The sequence below is a fragment of the Cnephaeus nilssonii genome (assembly GCF_951640355.1).
Source record: "Cnephaeus nilssonii genome assembly, chromosome: 14".
NCBI classification, from domain to species: domain Eukaryota; kingdom Metazoa; phylum Chordata; class Mammalia; order Chiroptera; family Vespertilionidae; genus Cnephaeus; species Cnephaeus nilssonii.
The window spans coordinates 78285169-78305839 of record NC_137085.1 but is presented as its reverse complement, the minus strand read 5'-3'; the positions used below and the strand labels follow the sequence as shown (position 1 = coordinate 78305839).

Sequence of the window (20671 nt, the reverse complement as noted above, 5' to 3'; positions counted from 1 at the left end):
AAAGTGACAAGGGCAAGCCCTGGCTGGGTAGTTCATTTGGTTAGAGCATCATCATCAGATACACAAAGGTTTTGCGTTCAGAACACAGTCAAAAACCAACCAATGGCCCTAACCGGTTTGGCTCAGTGGATAGAGCGTCGGCCTGTGGACTGAAGGGTCCCAGGTTTGATTCCAGTCAAGGGCATGTATCTTGGTTGCGGGCACATCCCCAGTAGGGGGTGTGCAAGAGGCAGCTGATTGATGTTTCTCTCTCATCGATGTTTCTAACTCTCTATCCCTCTCCCTTCCTCTCTGTAAAAAAAAAAACACAATAAAATATATTTTTTTAAAAAACAAAAAAAACAACCAATGAATGTATGAATAAGTGGTTAAGAAAATTGCTGTTCCCCCCTTTCTAAAATATAAATTTAAAACTTTTTAAAAGATTTTTAAAAAGTGACAAGGTCATAAATGACAAAAAAGATTGAGGTCATGTTCCAGATTAAAGGAGACTACGGAGGTATGAAACTAAATGCAGTGTCTGCTTCTAAACTGTATTTTGGATCAGAAATAAAAATTAGTGGAATTGGTTAAATTTGAAAAAGGTCTAATGTAATGTATCAATGTTCATTTCATTTTGACAATTTGCTTTTGTTAATTGTTCTATAGTTATTGAAGGTGTTAGCTAATAAGTAAAGGATAAAAGAAAACTCTTGATACAACTTCACAATTTTTAACAAACTACAATTATTTCACAATGAACAATTTAAAAATAAGGAGGGTGGGGGAAGACCTACATACATATTAAAATCAGGATTTTTCCCTACTGGTAACCAGGCAAGGAAAGTTAGATTAAAGAAAGTTAGGAGAAAGTTTAAAAGCTTTGATATTTTAGGTCCATGATATAAAATTTTATTCACCAATGAAGAGAAGTTACTCAATGCTTTGAGCAGAGAAGAGCAAGATGAGCAGAGTCCTGTGGGAGAGGAAAGAGAACTTCACAGGCTGAGGGGAAAGAGCATGAGCAAGAGACCAATTAGAAGATTGTTACCGAAATGAAGAGGCGAGAAACTAGGGAAAGGTTGCTGGAATGAAAATAAATGACTACCCCTAACCAGTTTGGCTCAGTGGATACAGCGTCGGCCTGCCGACTGAAGGGTCCCAGGTTCGATTCCGTTCAAGGACATGTACCTTGGTTGTGGGCACATCCCCAGTAGGGGGTGTGCAAGAGGCAGCTGATCAATGTTTCTCTCTCAATGATGTTTCTAACTCTCTATCCCTCTCTCTTCCACTCTGTAAAAAAACGCAATAAAAATTTTTTTAAAAAAGAAAGAAAAGAAATGACTAAATAAGAGATGCTAAGACTTGATAGAATTTGACTGTATATTTGATTAATGTTTAAAGCCTGAGTCCACTGGCAGAATAGTGAATTCTGAAGAATAGCAAGTTTAGGAAATCAAAGTGGTAAGATGGAGAAGATCAAAAAAATAAAAGAAAGCTGTTAAGTGGCACAAGCTAATCAATCAAAAGGCCCGGGAGAAAACAAGGAGCCGAGGCCCTGTGTTCTGAGCCCTAAGAAGGAGGGCAGAGCTCTGACAGCACGGCAGGTAGGCACAGGCACCAGCTGTGGGAGCCACCGCTAGTTCAGGTAACAATGAGTCCAAACTAGAACTGATTTAACATTTGATTTTCTTTTTCTTTTTCACAATATTCAAGCTAACCTATCTGCTAGGTCAGCCTGATTCCTGTCAAACACTGTGGGCAGGTAAGAGATTAAATATGGAAGATTAACCAAGCACACAGAAATGACAGAGGCTTCAGTTTAACCTAGTCTCTGCACTAGGGTTGGAGGTGGAAGCAAAACACCCCTTTAAAAAGGAAGAGCTGACACCTGAAGTTACAACTTCACATGGACAGCCATCCTTTGGGGAGCATCATAAAACGCACAAAGGACCATAAGCCACCTCAACATCCATTTAAACTAGAAGTTTTTGTCAATTCTAATGAAAATAACTGAACATACCTTCCACTCAGTAGAATATCTCATCACAATTGCTCGGCACTGATTGTTGTACTCCACAATCCCCATTTTGGCTACATCCTCTGGTCCTCTGATTCCTAGTATCTTATCTATTTCATATTCCTGAAAATTTACAATAACATTGTTAACAACCCTGCCCTATGAAATAAAATGCAATTGAACTCTAGAAAATAAACATTTAAAAATAAGTTCTCAAAAAATCTAGAGAAAATAAACTATAAATATTATAGAAATGAAGAAAAAGTCTGATTACAGTAAATATTCCATCAGACTAATATAGGTTATATGATGAAATCTAATGCTTATTAAAAAATCAAAACATAAGGCTGGTGACTCAAACATACCACAGGTAAGCCATGACAATCCCATCCAAATCTTCTGTCAACATGAAACCCACTCTGGTGAGCATATCTTGTAACTATATCTTTAATTGTCCCTGCAAGTATATGTCCATAGTGAGGCAGTCCAGTTGCAAAAGGAGGTCCATCATAGAAAGTAAATCTAACAAAAAGAATAAAAATATGTGATTACTTTAAAATAAACAACAAAAATGTAGAACATTTTTTAATAGATGGCAACTGTCTCAGAGTGTTCAGGAAGAAAAGTGGGGAATGCCTGGCTGGCGTGGCTCAGCTGTTGAGCGTGGACCTATGAATCAGGAGGGCACGGTTTAATTCCCGGTCAGGGCACATGCCCGGGTTGCGGGCTCCATACTCCGTGAGGGGCATGCACGAGGCTGCCCATCAAAGATTCTCTCTCATCACTGATGTTTCTATCTCTCCCTCACCCTTTCTCTCTGAAATCAATAAGAATATATTTAAATATATATATTAAAAAAATAAAAAGTGTTATTAAAATCTATTATGTTTTTTTTAAATTTTTATTGATTTCAGATAAATACATGAAATTGGCAATGTAGCAGAATACAAAATCAAAACCAAACATCTATGGCTTTTTTTTTTATTTATTTTTTAAATATATTTTATTGATTTTTTACAGAGAGGAAGAGAGAGGGATAGAGAGTTAGAAATACCGATGAGAGAGAAACATCGATCAGATGCCTCCTGCACACCCCCTACTGGGGATGTGCCCGCAACCAAGTACATGCCCTTGACCGGAATCGAACCTGGAACCCCGGAGTCCGCAGGCCGATGCTCTATCCACTGAGCCAAACCAGTTTCGGCCATCTATGGCTTTTTTATACACCAATAATGAATTCTCAGAAAGAGGAACTAAACAAAACAATCCCATTTACCACTACAACAAAAAAATTAAGATAACTAAAGAATAAACCAAGGAGGCAAAAGACTTGTAATTGGAAAGATACAGAACATTGAAAAAAAAAAAGATAAAAGAAAATATAAACAAGTGGAAGATTATTCCATGTTCATGGATTGGTAGAATTAACATTAAAATATCCATATTACCCACGGCAATCTACAGATTCAATGCAATCCCTATTAAAATACAAACTGCATATTTCACAAATCTAGAATAAATACTCCAAAAATTTATATGGAACCAAAAAGACCCCAAATATTCGCAGCAATGTTGAGAAAGAAGAACAAAGTTGGAGGAATCACAATGCCAGATATCAAGTTATACTGCAAAGTCACTGTAATCAAAACAGCCAGGTACTGGAACAAGAACAGGCATGTAGCTCAATGGAACAGAAAAGAGAATCCAGAAATCAACCCAAGCCAATTAAGCTCAATTAATATCTGACAAAGGAGGCAAGAGCATACAATGGAGTCAAGACAGTCTCTTCAAGAAATGGTGTTAGGAAAATTAAACAGATACATGCAAAATAATGAAACCTGACCACCAACTTATACATACTCGAGTAAACTCAAAATGGAAAAAAAGACTTAAATGTATTTAGTGAAACCATAAAAATCCTATAAGAAAACATAGGCAGCAAAATCTCTAACATCTCTCGTAGCAATATGGTTAAGGATACATCTCTCGGGCAAAGGAAACTAAGGAGAAAATAAACAAATGGGACTACATCAAAATAAAAAGCTTCTGCCCAGCAAAAGAAACCATCAACAAAATGAAAAGGGAGCCCCCTGTATGGGAGAACATATTTGGCAATGATACATCTGATAAAGGGTTAATCTCCAAAATATATAAGGAACTCACAAAACTAACAAAAGACAAACAATCCAATTAAAAAATGCACAAAGGACCTAAATAGACACTTCTCCAAAGTGGACACACAGATGGCCAAAGAGACATATGAAAAAATGCTCAAAATAACTGATCATCACAGAGATGCAAATTAAAATGACAATGAGGTATCACCTCACATCTGTCAGAATGGCTACCATCTACAAATCAACAAATGACAAGTGCTGGCGAGGATGTGGAGAAAAGAGAATCCTTTTTCACTGCTGATGGGAATGCAGACTGGTGCAGCCACTGTGGAAAACAATATGGAGTTTCCTCAAAAAATTAAATATGGAACTCCCATTTGACCCAGTGACCCCACTTCTAGGAATATATCCTAAGAAACCTGAAGCACCAATCAGAAAGAATGGATACACCCATATGTTCATAGCAGCACAATGTACAATAGCTAAGATCTGGAAACTGGCTAAGTGCCCATCAGTAGATGAGTGGATAAATTCAGATAAATGATTAGATATTTATTGCAGGTCCTGCCTTCAAAAAAGCTAGTTATGGGGGCGCTGGAGAGGCCTCCATTGGGCCATCATTCTTCATCGGTTATTCATCCTGATGCTAAACGATAAAGCTATTCATCAGTAAAATAGGACACCAAACGCCTATCTCATAAAGTTTTTGAGCAGGAGACACATGATTAAAAACACAACAAAAGTGGTCGTTAGGTGAAGGGAAGACTATAGGCAGGAGGCACCCTAACAGAAGGCTAGTCTAAGTAATTAATGAGGTGGTAATGAGAAAAGTAGAAAGAAGATATGTGAACGCTATTCAATAGTGGTCCAAATTTAAATATCGTTTCACATCTGAATTTCATTAGATCATTCAAGTTAATCTATTCAGAACTCTTAAACTGAATCTAATCTAATAATTAAGAACTCATTCATTCAATGTATATTTACAACTGAGAGTACCTACTATATAGAGCTACGAGTCTCTGGTACTACAAGGTGAATAAAAAGTTCCTGCCTTAATTGAACATAGTCTAAGAAATGAACAGTCTTAAGGACTCTATCTTTTCCAAGAAATTCACATACTTTGGCCTATGTTTTGACTGCTTTAGGCATTCTTGAAAACAATTAAATTTGGACCAGAACTGCAAGATTTTCTCTTCTTCAGCAGGAAAATTGATGTTTTCTGGAACTTGTTGAACCATTTTGTTGCTGCAAGAGAAATCAAATTTATTATTCTCAAAGAGAAGTCTAGCCTAAAAATAATTACCATACATTAACACGAGTGTACATATTACTACCCATGATACTATATGTTACTTTAAAAATAATTACGTTTGCCGTAACCAGTTTGCCTCAGTGGATAGAGCATCAGCCTGCGGACTTAAGGGTCCCAGGTTCGATTCCGGTCAAGGGCATGTACCTTGGTTGCAGGCACATTCCCAGTGGGGAGTGTGCAGGAGGCAGCTGATCAATGTTTCTCACTCTCTATCCCTCTCCCTTCCTCTAAGAAATCAATAAAATATATTTAATTTAAAAGATTAAAAAATAAAAATAATTAAGTTTAGGTAAATTTCACACACTACCAAGGTCATCCTTTTGAAGTGTACAATTCAGTGATTTTTAGTATATTCAGAAAGTTGTGCAACTGTCACCATGCTAATTCCAGAACTTTTTCATCAATGCTCCCTCCCCATCCTCTAAAAACCTGTACACATTAGCAGTTACTCTCCATTCCCTTTTTTCCAGCCCCCTGACAACCGTAATTCTGCTGCTTCTATAGATTTTCCTGATCTGGACATTTCATATAAATGGAATCATGTATGTACAGCCTATTTTGTCTGGCTTCTTTTATTTAGAATTGTGTGTTCAAGGTTCATCCATGTTGTAATATACATATCATTATTTTTTATACTGAAGATTTCATTCTGTCAACATGCCATGTTTTGTTTACCCACGCATTAGGACTCTTTTCCACTTTCTGGCTATTATGAAGAATGCTATGAATATGAATGTATGTTCTTGTGTGGACCTAATGTTTCCAGTTCTCTGGGGTATATATCTAGGAGTGGAACTGCCAGGTCCTATCGTAATTGTGTTCAACTTTTTGAGAAAATGCCTAAATTTTTTCCATAGCTGTTGCCTCATTTTCTGTTATTCCAGGAGTGAATGAGGATTCCAGTTTCTCTAAGCCCTCACTCCTTATTACTATTATTGGATTATAGGAAATCCTAGTGGTTAGGAAGTAGTAACTCATTGTGGTTTCATTTGCATTTTCCTAATGATTAGTTATGTTAAGCGTGTGCTTAATGGGCATTTTTTATATTCCCTTAGAGAGCTGTCTATCTTTTGCCCAATGTATAATTGTCTTTTTTATTGTTGAGTTGAAAGATATTCTTTATATATTCCACATACAAGCTCCTTCTGTTATATAATTTGCAAAAATTTCTCCCATTCTGTGGACTTTTTCAATTCTAGTGAAGTCCAGTTTATTTTTTTGTTGTTACTTGAGCTTTAGATGTATGTCTAAGAAACCACTACCTTCCTGCCAGTGTGGTTTAGTAGTTGAGTATCTATTCATGCACCCAGAGGTCCCAGGTTCAATTCCCAGTAAGGTGCCATGGAGGAGGCAGCCCATCAGTGTTTCTCTCTCATCCATATTCCTATCTCCCTTCCTTTCTCTCTGAAAATCAATAAAAACATATTAATAGAAAAATAAAAAAACAAACCACTACCTTAAACAAGGTTGTGAATTTTTAGCTCCTATATTTAAGTCATTGATCCAGTTGAGTTATTTGTATATTCAGTGTAGAATAGGGATACATGGTCTTTTAATTTTATTTATTTATTTGAGGCCCAGTCCACGAAATTCATGCCCTCTCACAGTCCGGGAGCCCTCAGGGGATGTCCGACTGATGGCTTAGGCCCGCTCCCCCCCCCCCCCCCCCAGTCGGACATCCTTAGCACAGACGTGGAGGTGGGAGAGGCTCCTGCCATGGCTGCTGTGCTCACCAACCCTGCTCCTGCAGTGAGCATCTGGCCCCTGGTGGTCAGTGTGCATCATAGCAACCAGTCATTAAGCCGTTCAGTCAATTTGCCTATTAGCCTTTTATTATACAGGATTTTTTTAAAAGAGTTAGAGTCAAGTTTTATTTTGGAGAATAAATAAATATGACTTGGGGTAGGATAAGAATGATGAGTTTCTTGTTTCCATTTCTTGGGGATGGTGATATATGTTATTTTTAAATTATTGCAAAACTTGTGTCCAAATCACATTCTTCACCAATTTTTCATCTACAATGTAACATTTAGTAATTGTAGACAATATGCTTCTAAAAGTAAACAAAAAAAATCTTGGGAGATCCTTAGACCTAACCCTAACCCTAGCCCTAACCCTAACCCTAACCATAACTCTAGCTTTAGCCCTAGCCCTAAAAAAAAAAAAAAAAAAGAAAAGAAAGAAAAAAGAAAAGAAAAATCTTGGGAATTCTATCTAATGATAATATAAATTCAATAATAATTTTAAAAATCTCAAAATAGGTAAGAATTAGCCTTAGCAGGGTTGGCTCAGGGATAGAGCATCAGCCTGTGGACTGAAGGGTCCCGGTTTGATTCTGTTCAAGGGCACATGCCCGGACTGCGGTCCCCAGCAGGCAGAGCAGATCAACGATTCTCTCTCATTGATGCTTCATTCTCTCTCTTCCTTCCTCTCTAAAATCAATAAAAAAATATTTTTTTTAAAAAAATAGTAAGAATCAGTACCTACAATCACAAGACAAAAAGCACCTCTTTTGAAATAACCTCATCTCTTTAACCTCATCTGTTACACTTCAATCACAGTAACTTGCTATTGAGGAATGAGACCTAAAAATTTTTAAAGCTAAAAAGATGAGAATCTCACATTCAAATAATTACCAGCTCATTCCAATTTTCTATTTTATCCTTTTTATTGCTTATTTGTGGTTTTCAGATAGGACAAACCTTATAGTTATCTGATTCAGTCTCTAGTGAGAGGTCTTACAAGTGTCCTTATAAGAATTTTGCTAATAATCTCATGTAGAAACACTCGACTATCTGGTTGAGTATCCTCCCGTCCATGCCCCCTCAAGGCCCATGTGGTCTTACTTTATAATCCTCACTAGGTTGGTGACCAGGTTTCCAAGCCAACAGCAGATTAGAAGGGGACAGGATAGTGATAATGAGAAAACAACAGAGAAGATGGAAAACCTTAACAACTCAATAACTATAGAAGTCTGGGGTTTCTGACTAGAAATTCTGAAAACATCAAAGCCTAATCACAGAGATTGAGCCATGTAATCAAAACAAAAAATTTGTTACAAGAGATTTTTTTCTTGCCATTATTTTCGAGATGCAACAGTTTTATATAGGGAAAAAAGAAGAGAAGTACAAGTGGCCTTTAATTTACTACCCATTTCTGAGTAGAGTGTGCCATTAAACGGTGTTAAACAGAAGTTAAAGGCATTTTGGATCTTCCGCTCTTGTTGCAACCTCGTCTTTCCGGTCCTACTTGTTCAGTACCTGATCCCGGACAAGTTAAGGGGTCGCACTGGAAGCCTGGAGCGTTAGCTATCAACGTTTACTCCGGCCACTTCCGGTGCCCCGGGCTGGTCCTGACGGCCGGGACTGTGGGTCTGTGGGAGCGGACCGAGCAGCCTGGCGCCCCCTCTGAACCGGGGTCCGCACCTGCACTTCCGCGGGCCGCAGGGGCTTCGCAGGTACGGAACGTGGGAGCGTCACTGCTCGGCGGCTGTTCTGACCATTCAGGCAAACGTAGCTGAACTTTTTCTTTCTTTTTTAAATCCTCGCCCGAGGATATTTTTCCATTGATTTCTAGAGAAAGTGGAAGGGAGGGAAGGAGAGAGAGATGGAGAGGGAAACATGGGCACCCAGCCGGGGCGGGGTGGAACTGCGACCGAGGGAAGTGCCCCGGACCAGGAGCGTCAACGCGCAGCCCGTGGCCCTCGGGCTGATGCTGTAACCACTGGCCACCGGCCGGGGCTTCTCTTCCTTTCCTCTGAGAAAATGAGACTTATGAAGATGGCTCATAACTTTGGTAACGTTTTTTAGGGAGCTACTACTGCTCCAAAGATGGAAAGTCACTGCATTATTATGCCAAACACCAAGACCTCAACTCCTACCGCTTAGCTCGAGGCCCCAACCCCACCGCCGCCGGAGAAGCCGCCTCCCCCGCCTCCAAACGCCGCCAGCGCCGAGGAGAAGCGGCTCGCTCCCGCTTCTACGGGGACCTGCAGCCTCGGCCGGCGCCGTCCTTCAGCCCCGCTGCCCCTCCCGACCTTCCCCTTGGAACTAGATACGCGCGCAGCCCGGCGGCGCCAGGAGACAGTCACCCCACCCGGCCGTGTTCTCCGCGTCCCCCCGCGCCGAACCTGAGGGCCGCCGGAGCCGGGGAACAGCGCACGCGAGGCGCCCGGAGTCCGAGGTGATGCAAGGCGGCCCCGCGAGCTGAGCCGGCACCGCACCGGCCAATCAGCGCGTGACGGCGGGCACCAGGCAACACACCCAACGCCGATTGGACGCTCTGGGCGCTGGTCAGGCCCCGCGGTGCGTGCTGGGAAGACAGCTGGGCGTTTCCGGAGTGGGGCCGGCTGTGACGGTCACGCCGTGGAGCTCGAGTGCTGCATCCGGCCTGGGAGCCGTCCCTCCGGTGTCCGCGCTGTCACTGCTCACACGCCCCGACAGTGGCCTCGGTGACTGCCCTGTGGGCTGTGAGCACGACCCCCAAAAGCCGGGCCCCGGGGCTGTTGTGCAGCGCAGTGCACACCGTCACCCATTACCCAGGAGTGGGCGGGGCGCGGAGGCCCGGCGCAGAGCAGGCCGCTGGAACCGCCTCCGGCCGTCAGTTTGATTAGAGTCTCATCCCTAAGGTGACCAGATTTTAACACTGGTAAAGCGGGACATCATTGACTGGGGGGGGGCTGTTCTTTTTTAAAAAATATATATTTTTTATTGATTTTTTTACAGAGAGGAAGGGAGAGGGATAGACAGTTGGAAACATCGATGAGAGAGAAACATTGATCAGCTGCCTCCTGCACAACCCCACTGGGGATGTGCCCGCAGCCAAGGTACATGCCCTTGACCAGAATCGAACCCGGGACCCTTCAGTCCGCAGGCCCACGCTCTATCCATTGAGCCAAACCGGTTTCAGCCCGGGGGTGGGGGGGTTCTTGATTAAAAATTTGGTCTATATTGTAATCGCTTTTGGTTTTTTTAATAAAAGGAAATTCACTTCTTAGATCATCGTTGAATTTGCATCCTCTTTTCTTACTCATTATGTTAAAAATCTAAAAAAAATAATTTAAAATTATATTATAAATTATTATATACATATTGCTTAAAAACACAGTAAGTAGGTACATAATTACATGAACATATTTTATTGTTAGTTTATAAATTAAATTAATTTGATTGTTATAAAGTAACTATATTTTAAAAATTATTTTAATCCTATATTTCTTTCTAAATAATAACAATACTAACTTGTATTATTTTTCCTCTGAATTTGCCGTAACGGAAGTCTTAAGTGTCACTTTCAAGGCTGGCGCTAGACTTTTTGTCGCCACTATAAAATATAAATAATACGAGTACTGTCTGCTAAATTCAAGAAAATTTATGTATTTATGAAATAAATAAATAAATAAATTACCTAAATTATCTGAATAGCTGATTTGTAATGACATCACTTGTTTAACTAGCTTACTAGCGTGCAGTTGTATGTGTATCGTCTGAGAGACAAGTTACAAAATGTTTTCGTCGTTGCCAATCCCAAAAAATGCCATTGTTCATTAAGTCCAAACAATGGTGGTCGAATTCTAACAACTGATCAACAATGCGAACTTTGATAGGCAGTTCTCGATAATCAGTTCTCAACAATTATTTGTTATTATTAAAGTTTAACATTATAAAATTAACAAAAATAAGATAAAACTCATATCCTGGCTAAATAGCCACCTGGCCGCCGAAAACCGTATATTCCCTTCCCGTTCTCCCGCCGTTCCCTAGCTTGTCGTGCATTCTTTCCAAAAACCGGGACTTTTTTAAAACCCCGCGGGACGCGGGAGAAATTGTTAAAAATCGGGACTGTCCCGCCAAAAGCGGGACATCTGGTCACCTTAATCTAGGGGGCTCATAAGGTCCAGCTTAATTATGCTAAGAGGGCTGTGCCCTCCCACTGTCTTCCTTGTCACAGGGACGCCTGCCACATGGATTAGACTGTCCTCCTCTCTCCATCCCCCCAAAAAACACTCCTCTGGGATGTCTCCTCCATAATCTGAACACACTCAGCCTTTCCATGGAGGTCCGGACAAAGCACCTTATCCACAAGATAAGTTGGACCATGATTCACACTGGCCAGAGATTTTTAACATTCTCCAGGACTTAATTTCTGTCACTGCAATGGGAGTTGTCAGAGATGCCCTGCCCCCAGGCCTTCTTTACACTCGCAATTACCCTTCTCTCTCCTCCTTGCCAAGCCCCCGTCTTACTTGTTCCCAGACAGCCCAGTCTCCAGCCCCCTCCTGCCCTTCTGAGAGGTGACCAGGGCCGAGAGCATTGTCCAGGTACACATACCATTTTCCATGTCCAGCCTCGCACAGATTGAGAGGCATCTCAGGTATTTTCCACCGACCCCACCACCTTTACTAGGGAATCTGAGTACATGACCCAGTACATGCCCTGACCTGGCATGACATCTGTGTCATCCTGTCCTCCCTCGCCCCAGAGGAGAAGGAGCACGTCTGGCTAGCAGCTCATGACCATGCCATGCCCTCCATAGAGGTGATGCTGACATGGTCCCCCAAACTGACGTGAGATTGGACTATTAGGTTAATTCTTCAGGGCACTGGCTCTGTACCCATAGAATCACCTGCCTCATTGCCAGACCCCACCTCCCCAGAGGGAATCCTTCTTCTGAACACCCATTTTATATCCCAATAAGCCCCCAACATATGCTGCAAATTTCAAACATAGACACAGGTTCACAAACCCCTCAAAAAGACCTTGTTAACCTGCCCTTTAAGATCTTTAATAATAGAGAGGAGGAGACCCAAATCCAAAAACAAAGGCAAGATCAGGCCAAGGCTAAAGTCCAAAAGGAGGCCTCAGAGAATGTTTGTGGAAGTTGTAAGAAGGTTTGTGAAAGTTATAGAAGGTTTGTAGGGAGAAATGTTAAAAGGGAGTTATATAAATGACACGGCCAGTAAGCCAGGACAAGCAGAACAGGGAAACTGAGATAGTAAAAAGCACTTTGCAACCATCTAGAAAATCCAGATGCTAAGCAGTCTGTAGCCATATAGTAAAGCCTAGCTTCCTAAACCAAGGATAATTGAAACTAAGAGAATAAACCTCATTTTGGTATATTAGACTACAACCCTCCAAACTAATGTTTCTTTCCTTCCACCAGACCACAGCTCTTGTTCTTCTAGCTCAGTGGTGGGCAAACTGCGGCTCGCAAGCCACATGCGGCTCTTTGGCCCCTTGAGTGTGGCTCTTCCACAAAATACCACGGCCTGGGCGAGTCTATTTTGAAGAAGTGGTGTTAGAAGAAGTTTAAGTTTAAAAAATTTGGCTCTCAAAAGAAATTTCAATCGTTGTGCTGTTGATATTTGGCTCTGTTGACTAATGAGTTTGCCGACCACTGTTCTAGCTTTTGTCTCAATAATACTAAAATTTATAAAACAATTTGTCTCTACCAGGTTAGGCAGCTTAGACCCCTGATCTTTTCCTCCCTAAAGACAACATCTAGACCTCAGTTTTCTTTCAGCTCCCGGCCCAGGAAAGCAGCAAAACCAGACAAGTGACGCTGTGGCAGCCTCAGGACCAGCTTTTACCTCCCAGTCTCTCAACAGGACACTCTCCAGCCTTCACCAACCAGTCTCTTGGGGAAATCATGCTGCTGCAACCCCTCGTCCAGCCGACTACTATCAAAGTCCATACTCCTGCCCTAGCCGGTTTGGCTTGGTGGATAGAGTGTTGGCCTGTGGACTGAAAGGTCACAGGTTAGATTCCGATGAAGGGCACATGCCCTGGGTTGCAGGCTCATTTCCCGTTTCCCAGTAGGGGGCGTGCAGGAGGCAGCCAATCAGTGATTCTCTCTCATCATTGATGTTTCTATCTTTCTCCCTTCCTCTCTGAAATCAATAAAAATATATTTTAAACAAGTCTATCCCCCTGTGATCTTGACATCCCACTCAGCAGGAAATAATTATGAAAAGACTAGAGGCCCAAAATTCATGCACTGGGGTGGGGGGTGGGTGTCCCTCAGCCCAGCCTGCCCCCTCTCACAGACTGGGAGCCTTCAGGGATTGTCCTACTGATGGCTTAGGCCTGCTCCCACAATCTGGCCTCCCTCTGCAGGAGGTGACCAGGCTGATAGGGGAAGCCGCCAGCCCCATCACCCCGCTGCTGCAGCCACTGCCAGTCACCACAGCCACCAAGGTGTTTTCAACATGGACTCCAGTCCCTTCACCATGAAAAAATGACAACTTTCTTTAGGCATTTTCAAGATGTGTCTTTCATAGGATGACATTTCTTTCTTTCTTTTTTTATCCTCACCTGAGGATATGTTTCCATTGATTTTTAGAGAGTGTGGAAGAGAGAGGGAAAGACAGAGAGAAACATCACTGTGAGAGGAACACTTTGATTGGTTGCCTCCTGCACGAGCCTTGACCTGGGCCCTGGCCAGGGAAGAGCCTGCAGCCTAGGTACATGCCCTTTATCAGAATTGAACCTGGACCCTGTGGTCGGCAGGCCGAAGCTCTTTCCACTGAGCCAAACTGACTAGGGAAGGATATGACATTTCTTAGCCCTCCAGCAGCAGACCTTCATGTTTTCCTCCAGGAGTGAGGTGGAAAAACTCTAGATCACCTTCTTGGATTTTTATTACCCAAGTTACCAAGAACAGTGTGAGTGGCGGCGTACAGGGAGCTTAGCCAATGAGCAGTCAGAAAAGGTGTGTCCTCTGCAGCTCATGTGGAGAGGAACCTGTGTTGTGTCCACTGGGCTTCTGTCCGCTGGGGTGGGGGCGTGCCCCAAGCTGTGTGGTGGTGGCTCAGAGCACGTCCCTAGCCTGTGTTCTGTCTGCTGGGCTGGGGGTGTGCCCCGAGTTGTGTGGCAGCGGCCTGGGGTACACCCCCTGAATAGTAACCCCACATTGTGTCCGCCGGGCTGGGGGAGTGCCCCAAGCTGCGTGGAGGCGGTCCAGGGCACGCCCACAGCCCAGCAGCTCCGTGATGTGTCTACTGGGCTTCTGTCCGCTGGGCCCCGCGTTGTGTCTGCAGCCCTCCCTCTCTCTGCGGACGGGGCGCTATGGGTGCCAACATCTTTGTAGTGGAGCGATGGTTAATTTGCATATTACCATTTTATTAGATTAGACTAGAGGCCCGGTGCACGAAATTCGTGCACAGGGGAGTTGTCCCTCAGCCTAGCCTGCACCCTCTCCAATCTGGGACCCCTCGAGGGATGTCCGACTGCCCGTTTAGGACCGATGCCACTAAATGGGCAGTCGGACATCCCTCTCACAATCCAGGACTGCTGGCTCCCAACTGCAGGCCTGCCTGACTTCCTGATTGCCCCTAACCACTTCTGCCTGACTTCCTGATCACCCCCTAACCACTCTCCTGCCAGCCTGATTGATGCCTAACTGCTCCCCTGCCAGCCTGTTTGCCCCTAACTGCCCTCCCCTGCAGGCCTGGTCACCCCTAACTGCCCTCCCCTGCAGGCCTGGTCACCCCTAACTGCTCTCCACTGCAGGCCGGGTCCCCCCCCCCCAACTGCTCTCCACTGCAGACCTGGGTCCCCCCCAGCTGCCTTTCCCTGCAGGCCCAGTCACCCCAACTTCCCTCCTCTACCAGCTTGGTCCCTCCCAACTTCCCTCCCCTGCAGGACTGGTCCCCCCCAGCTGCTCTCCACTGCAGGCCTGGTCACCCCTAACTACCGTCCCCTGCAGGCCTTGTCACCCCTAACTGCCCTCCCTTGCAGGCCTGGTCACCCCCAACTGCTCTCCACTGCAGACCTGGGTCCCCCCCAACTGCCCTTCCCTGCAGGCCCGGTCACCCCCAACTTCCCTCCTCTGCCGGCCTGGTCCCTCCCAACTGCCCTCCCCTGCTGGCCATCTTGTGTCCACATGGGGGCAGCAATCTTGTGTGTTGCAGTGATGGTCAATCTGCATATTACTCTTTTATTAGATAGGATAGAGGCCTGGTGCATGTGTGTGGGCAAGCTGGTTTGCCCTGAAGTGTGTCCCGGATCAGGGTGGGGGTTCCCTTGGGGCGTGGAGCGGCCTGGGTGAGGGGCCTGTGGTGGTTTGCAGGCCGGCCACGCCTCCTGGCGACCCAAGTGGAGACCCTAGTATCTGGGGTTTATGTATCTTCTACAATTGAAACTTTGTAGCCTGGAGCGGAGCCAAGCCTTCTGCTTGCTCCATGGCTGCCGCCATTTCTGTTAGAATTTGTTTACCTTCTATAATTGAAACTTTGTAGCCTTGAGTGGAGGCCTAGGCCGGCAAGTGCAGGAGGAAAGCTTGGCTTCCTCCATTGCCTGGGAAACCCAAGCCTCCCTCTTGCTCTCTGTGGCTGTAGCCATCTTGGTTGGGTTTATTTGCATATATGATCCTGATTGGCTTGTGGGCATGGCTTGTGAGTGTAGCGGAGGTATGGTCAATTTGCATATTACTATTTTATTAGATAGGATATGCCTTTTGACCCTATTCCATAAAACAATAAAGCTGGAATGTTAGGTTTGATAAAATAATTGAATGGATACCCCTACCCTAGCAACTGACCTTCACAACCAACATTCCCTTTTGCTCAGCACTTACTAAGACTACAGTCCACTTGCTAAGACCATTATCTTTCTCCTTAGTACTCACACAGAGAATTCTCTTCCCAGAAAAAGCTGCCTAGAGTCCTTTAAAATCTCCGACTCCCTGTCCCTGGGTGCTAGCACCATTTTGGCTCAACCAATTTGGTTTCCAGATGACCTAATATAGTCATAATTCTTTACCCCTTTTGGCCTTGGGCATTCCTCCTTTAGTGACCCTAACACAGAGTGCATAAATTATGGCAAATGGCCATATGGAGAGATAAAAAGAAATGTCTGATAACCAGCCTTAAGAACTTTTCCCATTATGAAAAAAAAATTATTTGCTTATTTATCTGCTCACTTATTGGTTGTGCTGCATGTCTCCCTGGCACCTTTAGATCTGCTGGTTTGCATTGTGGGCTCAACCTCCAATAGAAGGCGTGCAGGAGGCAGCCAATCAATGATTCTGATCATTGATGTTTCTCTCTCCCCCTCTCTAAAATCAATAAAACATACATCTAAAAAAATAGGAGAGAATCTGGACCCATGCAAAAGTTAGTAGACCTTAGGCTTTGGCACCAGAGACTATAAAGGAAATTCTAGGCCTTGACAAATTAAGAATAATTTTGCAAGTAACTGCTTAGTGTACACATTAACAGTGACAAAAAAACAAATTGATCTGGCCAAGAATATGTAGAAAGCACAACCTTCAGTTTAAGAACATTTTGATAATCTCTGTAATATTCATTCAAGTCAATTAGGGTCTAAGAAAACCCTACAAAGTATCAGGGATTATAGTAAGGCAGGATTCATGTCCTCCTCAAAGGGGTAACTTGCGACTCAATAACTTAACTTGCTTGAAAACACACATTTAGTAGTTGTGTGTCTTCAGCTTATTAACTAGAAGAACTTGGGAGTGTATTTTAAGTCTTTGCATTCCTTAAGTTGCTACCTTGTCCAGTTCATTTTTATCATCCGTCTAGACAGTCCAGATTAGAACAGGGCAGAGGGCTCTTAGACTGATGAGACCAGGGAAAAAGGGGGAGGAGGATGAGTCTGATTATTTACAAATTATACTGAGACACATTTTATGGTATTGTTGGGAAACATGAGAGGACTAAATATAGAAAAAGTTGAGAAAGTGAAAAAAAGATTCTAGGACAAGGTTAAATGTGGTCAAAATATACTACTTGGATTACAGTTAAATCCTTATTAAACTTTTTTCTTTTATAGTAATATTAAAAAATATATTTTATTGATTTTTTACAGAGAGGAAGGGAGAGGGATAGAGAGCTAGAAACATTGATGAGAGAAACATCGATCAGCTGCCTCCTGCACACCCCCTACTGGGTATGTGTTCGCAACTAAGGTACATGCCCTTGACCGGAATTGAACCTGGGACCCCTGAGTCCACAGGCCGACGCTCTATCCACTGAGCCAAACTGGTTAGGGCTAAACTTTTTTTTTTTTTCTTATTTAAAAAATTTATTTTAGAGAGAGGAAGAGAAACATCAAGAGGCTGCCTCCTGCACGCTCCCTACTGGGGATTGAGCCCACAACCTGGGCATGTGCCCTGACTAGGAAATGAAACGGCAACTTTTGTTGCACAGGACAATGCTCAACAAACTGAGCCACACCGGCCAGGGGTAAATCTTCATTTTTCAGAGTAGGACGTCAATAGCTAATGTCTAAAATGGAAATATCACAGCATACGCATATTAGGTAGAAATATGGAGATAAATTCAGAGGAAACATTAAACTGTTTAAGGTGGTTGTATCTGGGGAGCAGGAATTGGGGGTGGGCAAAGCTACTTGATATGGAGACATGCAGCACAACCAATAAGTGAGCAGATAAATAAGCAAATAATTTTTTTTTCATAATGGGAAAAGTTTTTAAGGCTGGTTGTCAGACATTTCTTTTAAAACATGGTCACAAAGGAAAACTCCTCCCACTGGGGTGAGGGTGTATGTGAACAGCCATCGAGCCCAGGTGGGTTCAGTGTTCTGTTCCTAGTGGAAGTGACGCAGCCATTTCTGAGCAGGCCTTAGGAGACCGCTGGCATGTTTCCTGATCCGAAAACGTAGCTGCCATGCTGGAGGAAACTGATGACAGGCACTGAGTGGGCCACACCCATGACCCCACAAGGAGATGAACGGTCCCCAAGGAGTCTGACCAAACTGGTTTCTGTAGGAATAAATGACTGTTAGGGAGATAACTTGTTATGCAGCAATAGATAATGTGTAAATGAAATACACATCAACACAAGGTGGACGTTTGGATTATTTATCCTGCGGAGTGGTCGTTTCCATTCTCTGTGAAGTTTGAAGTATTGGAAACACAGGATTGAATCTTAGGCTACTTAGTTCCTTGCACCCTGCTTATTAAAAAATTATGTGCTGAGCACCCACTATGTGCTAGACATGATTCTAGGCAGTGGGGACATAACGAACAAAGACAACATTACATCCCTCATTAAGTTTATATTCAATCAAGATATAAATCAATAAATGCTTAATTTCAGATATACACTGTTTCAATGATAACCCCTTGGGATTTATACAACACAATTTTTTTAATGTTTTATTTTTAACTGATTTTTAGAGAGACAGAAAGGGAGAGGGAGAAACATTGGTGTGAGAGAGACATCAATTGATTGCCTCCTTCATAGATCCTGACTGAGGATCGAACCTGCAACCTGGGTATGTGCCCTGACAGGGAATCAAATGGAGACCTTTTGGTGCATGAGACCACGTTCAATCAACTAAGCCAAGGCTAAATACTTTTGTACAGAGCCAAGTTTGATAGGATTGTCTTCATTCTAGCCCAGTTGATTTAATAAGGTATTAAATTTGCCTCCCCATAGGGACTTAGGGTCCTACTGTGATTACATACCTTTCAAACACTTAGATTTTCCATAAGCCTCTGCTCTAACTAGAATTGTGGGATTGATGGGCTTGCCTCTATCAATTACTGGAGGCGAAGGATAGGAAAACTCTATTTGCTGTCTTTTTCTGGTCTTCCCAGAACTCTCCTAGAACGTTGGTCTGGAATGTCCTGCATTTCAGTTCACTACTTACCAGAAAGCAAGTACAAAACTCAAATTTGACTTGTGTTCAATCTCTTAAAACAAAAAACATAGAATGGAGGTAAAGTGTACTTGGCACAATCAGAAATAATCAAGTAGCCAAAATTCACACAAAACTTAACGTGAAAAACACAAGTGCCCTGACCCATATATTTTATCATTTAAAAAAAAATATTTTTATTGATTTCAGAGAGGAAGGGAGAGGGAGAGACAGACAGAACCATCAATGATGAGAGGGAATCATCGATTGGCCGACTCCTGCACACCCCACACTGGGGATTGAGCCCGCATGTGCCCTTACTGGGAATCCAAACTGTGACCTCCTGGTTCATAGGTTGACGCTCAAACACTGAGCCACGATGGCCAGGCTGACCCATACATATTATAAAAGACTTTATGTAAACCTTGCATCAGAAGATGCCCATTGGTCATTGAGGATGGAGGGCAACAAGATTACATACAAAAAGTTTTCTTCTTTTTGAGGGACTATCTTGTGCTTCATTAAAAAAAAGTTCAGTTTAAAATTTTTGAAGTACTTAGGTAGAAAGAGAGAAAATCCACAGAAAAACATAGCAATAACAAACAGAAGGGTATCCATTAGCCAGATTTTGAATATTCCTTCACTCTTGTTAGCTAAAACTATTTTCTAGGTCACCCAATTTCCACAGGTGCATCTTGTTCACAATCAGTATCAAACCCATAATGACACTTTTATTTTGGTTTCACTCTCCTTTTGGCATCTTTATGTTTCTTCCGACAATCCTATAAAAACACAAAAACATAAAAGCCTTTGTTAAAAGTAAATGCAAGTTATTTTCAGGGAGTTCAGTAACCATAAAGTAACAGTTAGGGTCATGGTTGTGGGGACCACTGTGGAAGTGCTCACCTGGAATGGACAAGGACGATTCAAATTGTGGGTGCTAAGTGTTTATAACGGAAACTCACACGGTCTTTCAGAAGTCTCCTGACTTCCTGTTACTTAATGAAGCATGCCTGGAACTCGGACCAGTGACTAGATTAGGACGGTCTTGTCTCTTCACTTGTACCATGTGTGTTGCATCAAACAACCTCAAAGTTCCCTTCCAACATTGTAATTCTAAGTGTTTAAATCATGTTCTCAGTTGTCATTCTTTCTGTCTTAAGTTTCATACCTTATGCTATTATTCTTTTTTTTTTTTTAAAAAAAATATATTTTAGCCCTAGCTGATTTGGCTCAATGGATAGAGCATCAGTCTGCAGACTGAAGGGTCCCAGGTTCGATTCTGGCCTAGGGCACATGCCTGAGTTGCAGGCTTGATCAACAGTAGGGGGAATGCAGGAGGCAGCCGATCAATGATTCTTTCTCATCATTGATGTTTCTATCCCTCTCTCCCTCTCCCTTCCTCTCTAAAATCAATAAAATATATTTAAAAAATATATTTTATTGATTTTTTACAGAGAGGAAGGGAGAGGGATGTAGAGTTAGAAACATCAATCAGCTGCCTCCTACACACCACCTATTGGGGATGTGCCCGAAACCAAGGTACATGCCCTTGACTGGAATCAAACCTGGGACCTTCAGTCCGCAGGCCGATGTTCTATTCACTGAGCCAAAC

At 42.9% G+C, this 20671-nt stretch overlaps 2 protein-coding genes across 9 annotated transcripts in view; both read right to left on the bottom strand.

Annotated features, from left to right (window-relative positions):
• The window catches only part of IARS1 (isoleucyl-tRNA synthetase 1), a 99271-nt gene extending 89582 nt beyond the window's left edge, over nt 1-9689 (bottom strand). The window contains exons 1-6 of one of the 4 annotated variants that reach the window (XM_079789911.1): nt 9561-9642; nt 8857-9003; nt 8278-8345; nt 5239-5364; nt 2365-2521; nt 2003-2122 (exon numbers count right to left, since the gene is read on the bottom strand). In XM_079789911.1, the coding sequence (XP_079646037.1) occupies nt 2003-2122; nt 2365-2521; nt 5239-5357 (396 nt within the window). In that variant the 5' untranslated portion in view covers nt 5358-5364; nt 8278-8345; nt 8857-9003; nt 9561-9642. Of the gene's footprint in view, nt 1-2002; nt 2123-2364; nt 2522-5238; nt 5365-8277; nt 8346-8856; nt 9004-9560 lie in introns of all 4 variants that reach the window. The other 3 variants (XM_079789912.1, XM_079789913.1, XM_079789914.1) reach the window with 3 other exon arrangements.
• Nucleotides 9690-18542: 8853 nt separating this feature from the next.
• The window catches only part of NOL8 (nucleolar protein 8), a 50043-nt gene continuing 47914 nt past the window's right edge, over nt 18543-20671 (bottom strand). For all 5 annotated transcript variants that reach the window (XM_079791349.1, XM_079791350.1, XM_079791348.1 and 2 more), the window contains exon 17: nt 18543-19838. In XM_079791349.1, the coding sequence (XP_079647475.1) occupies nt 19788-19838 (51 nt within the window). In that variant the 3' untranslated portion in view covers nt 18543-19787. The remainder of the gene's footprint in view (nt 19839-20671) is intronic.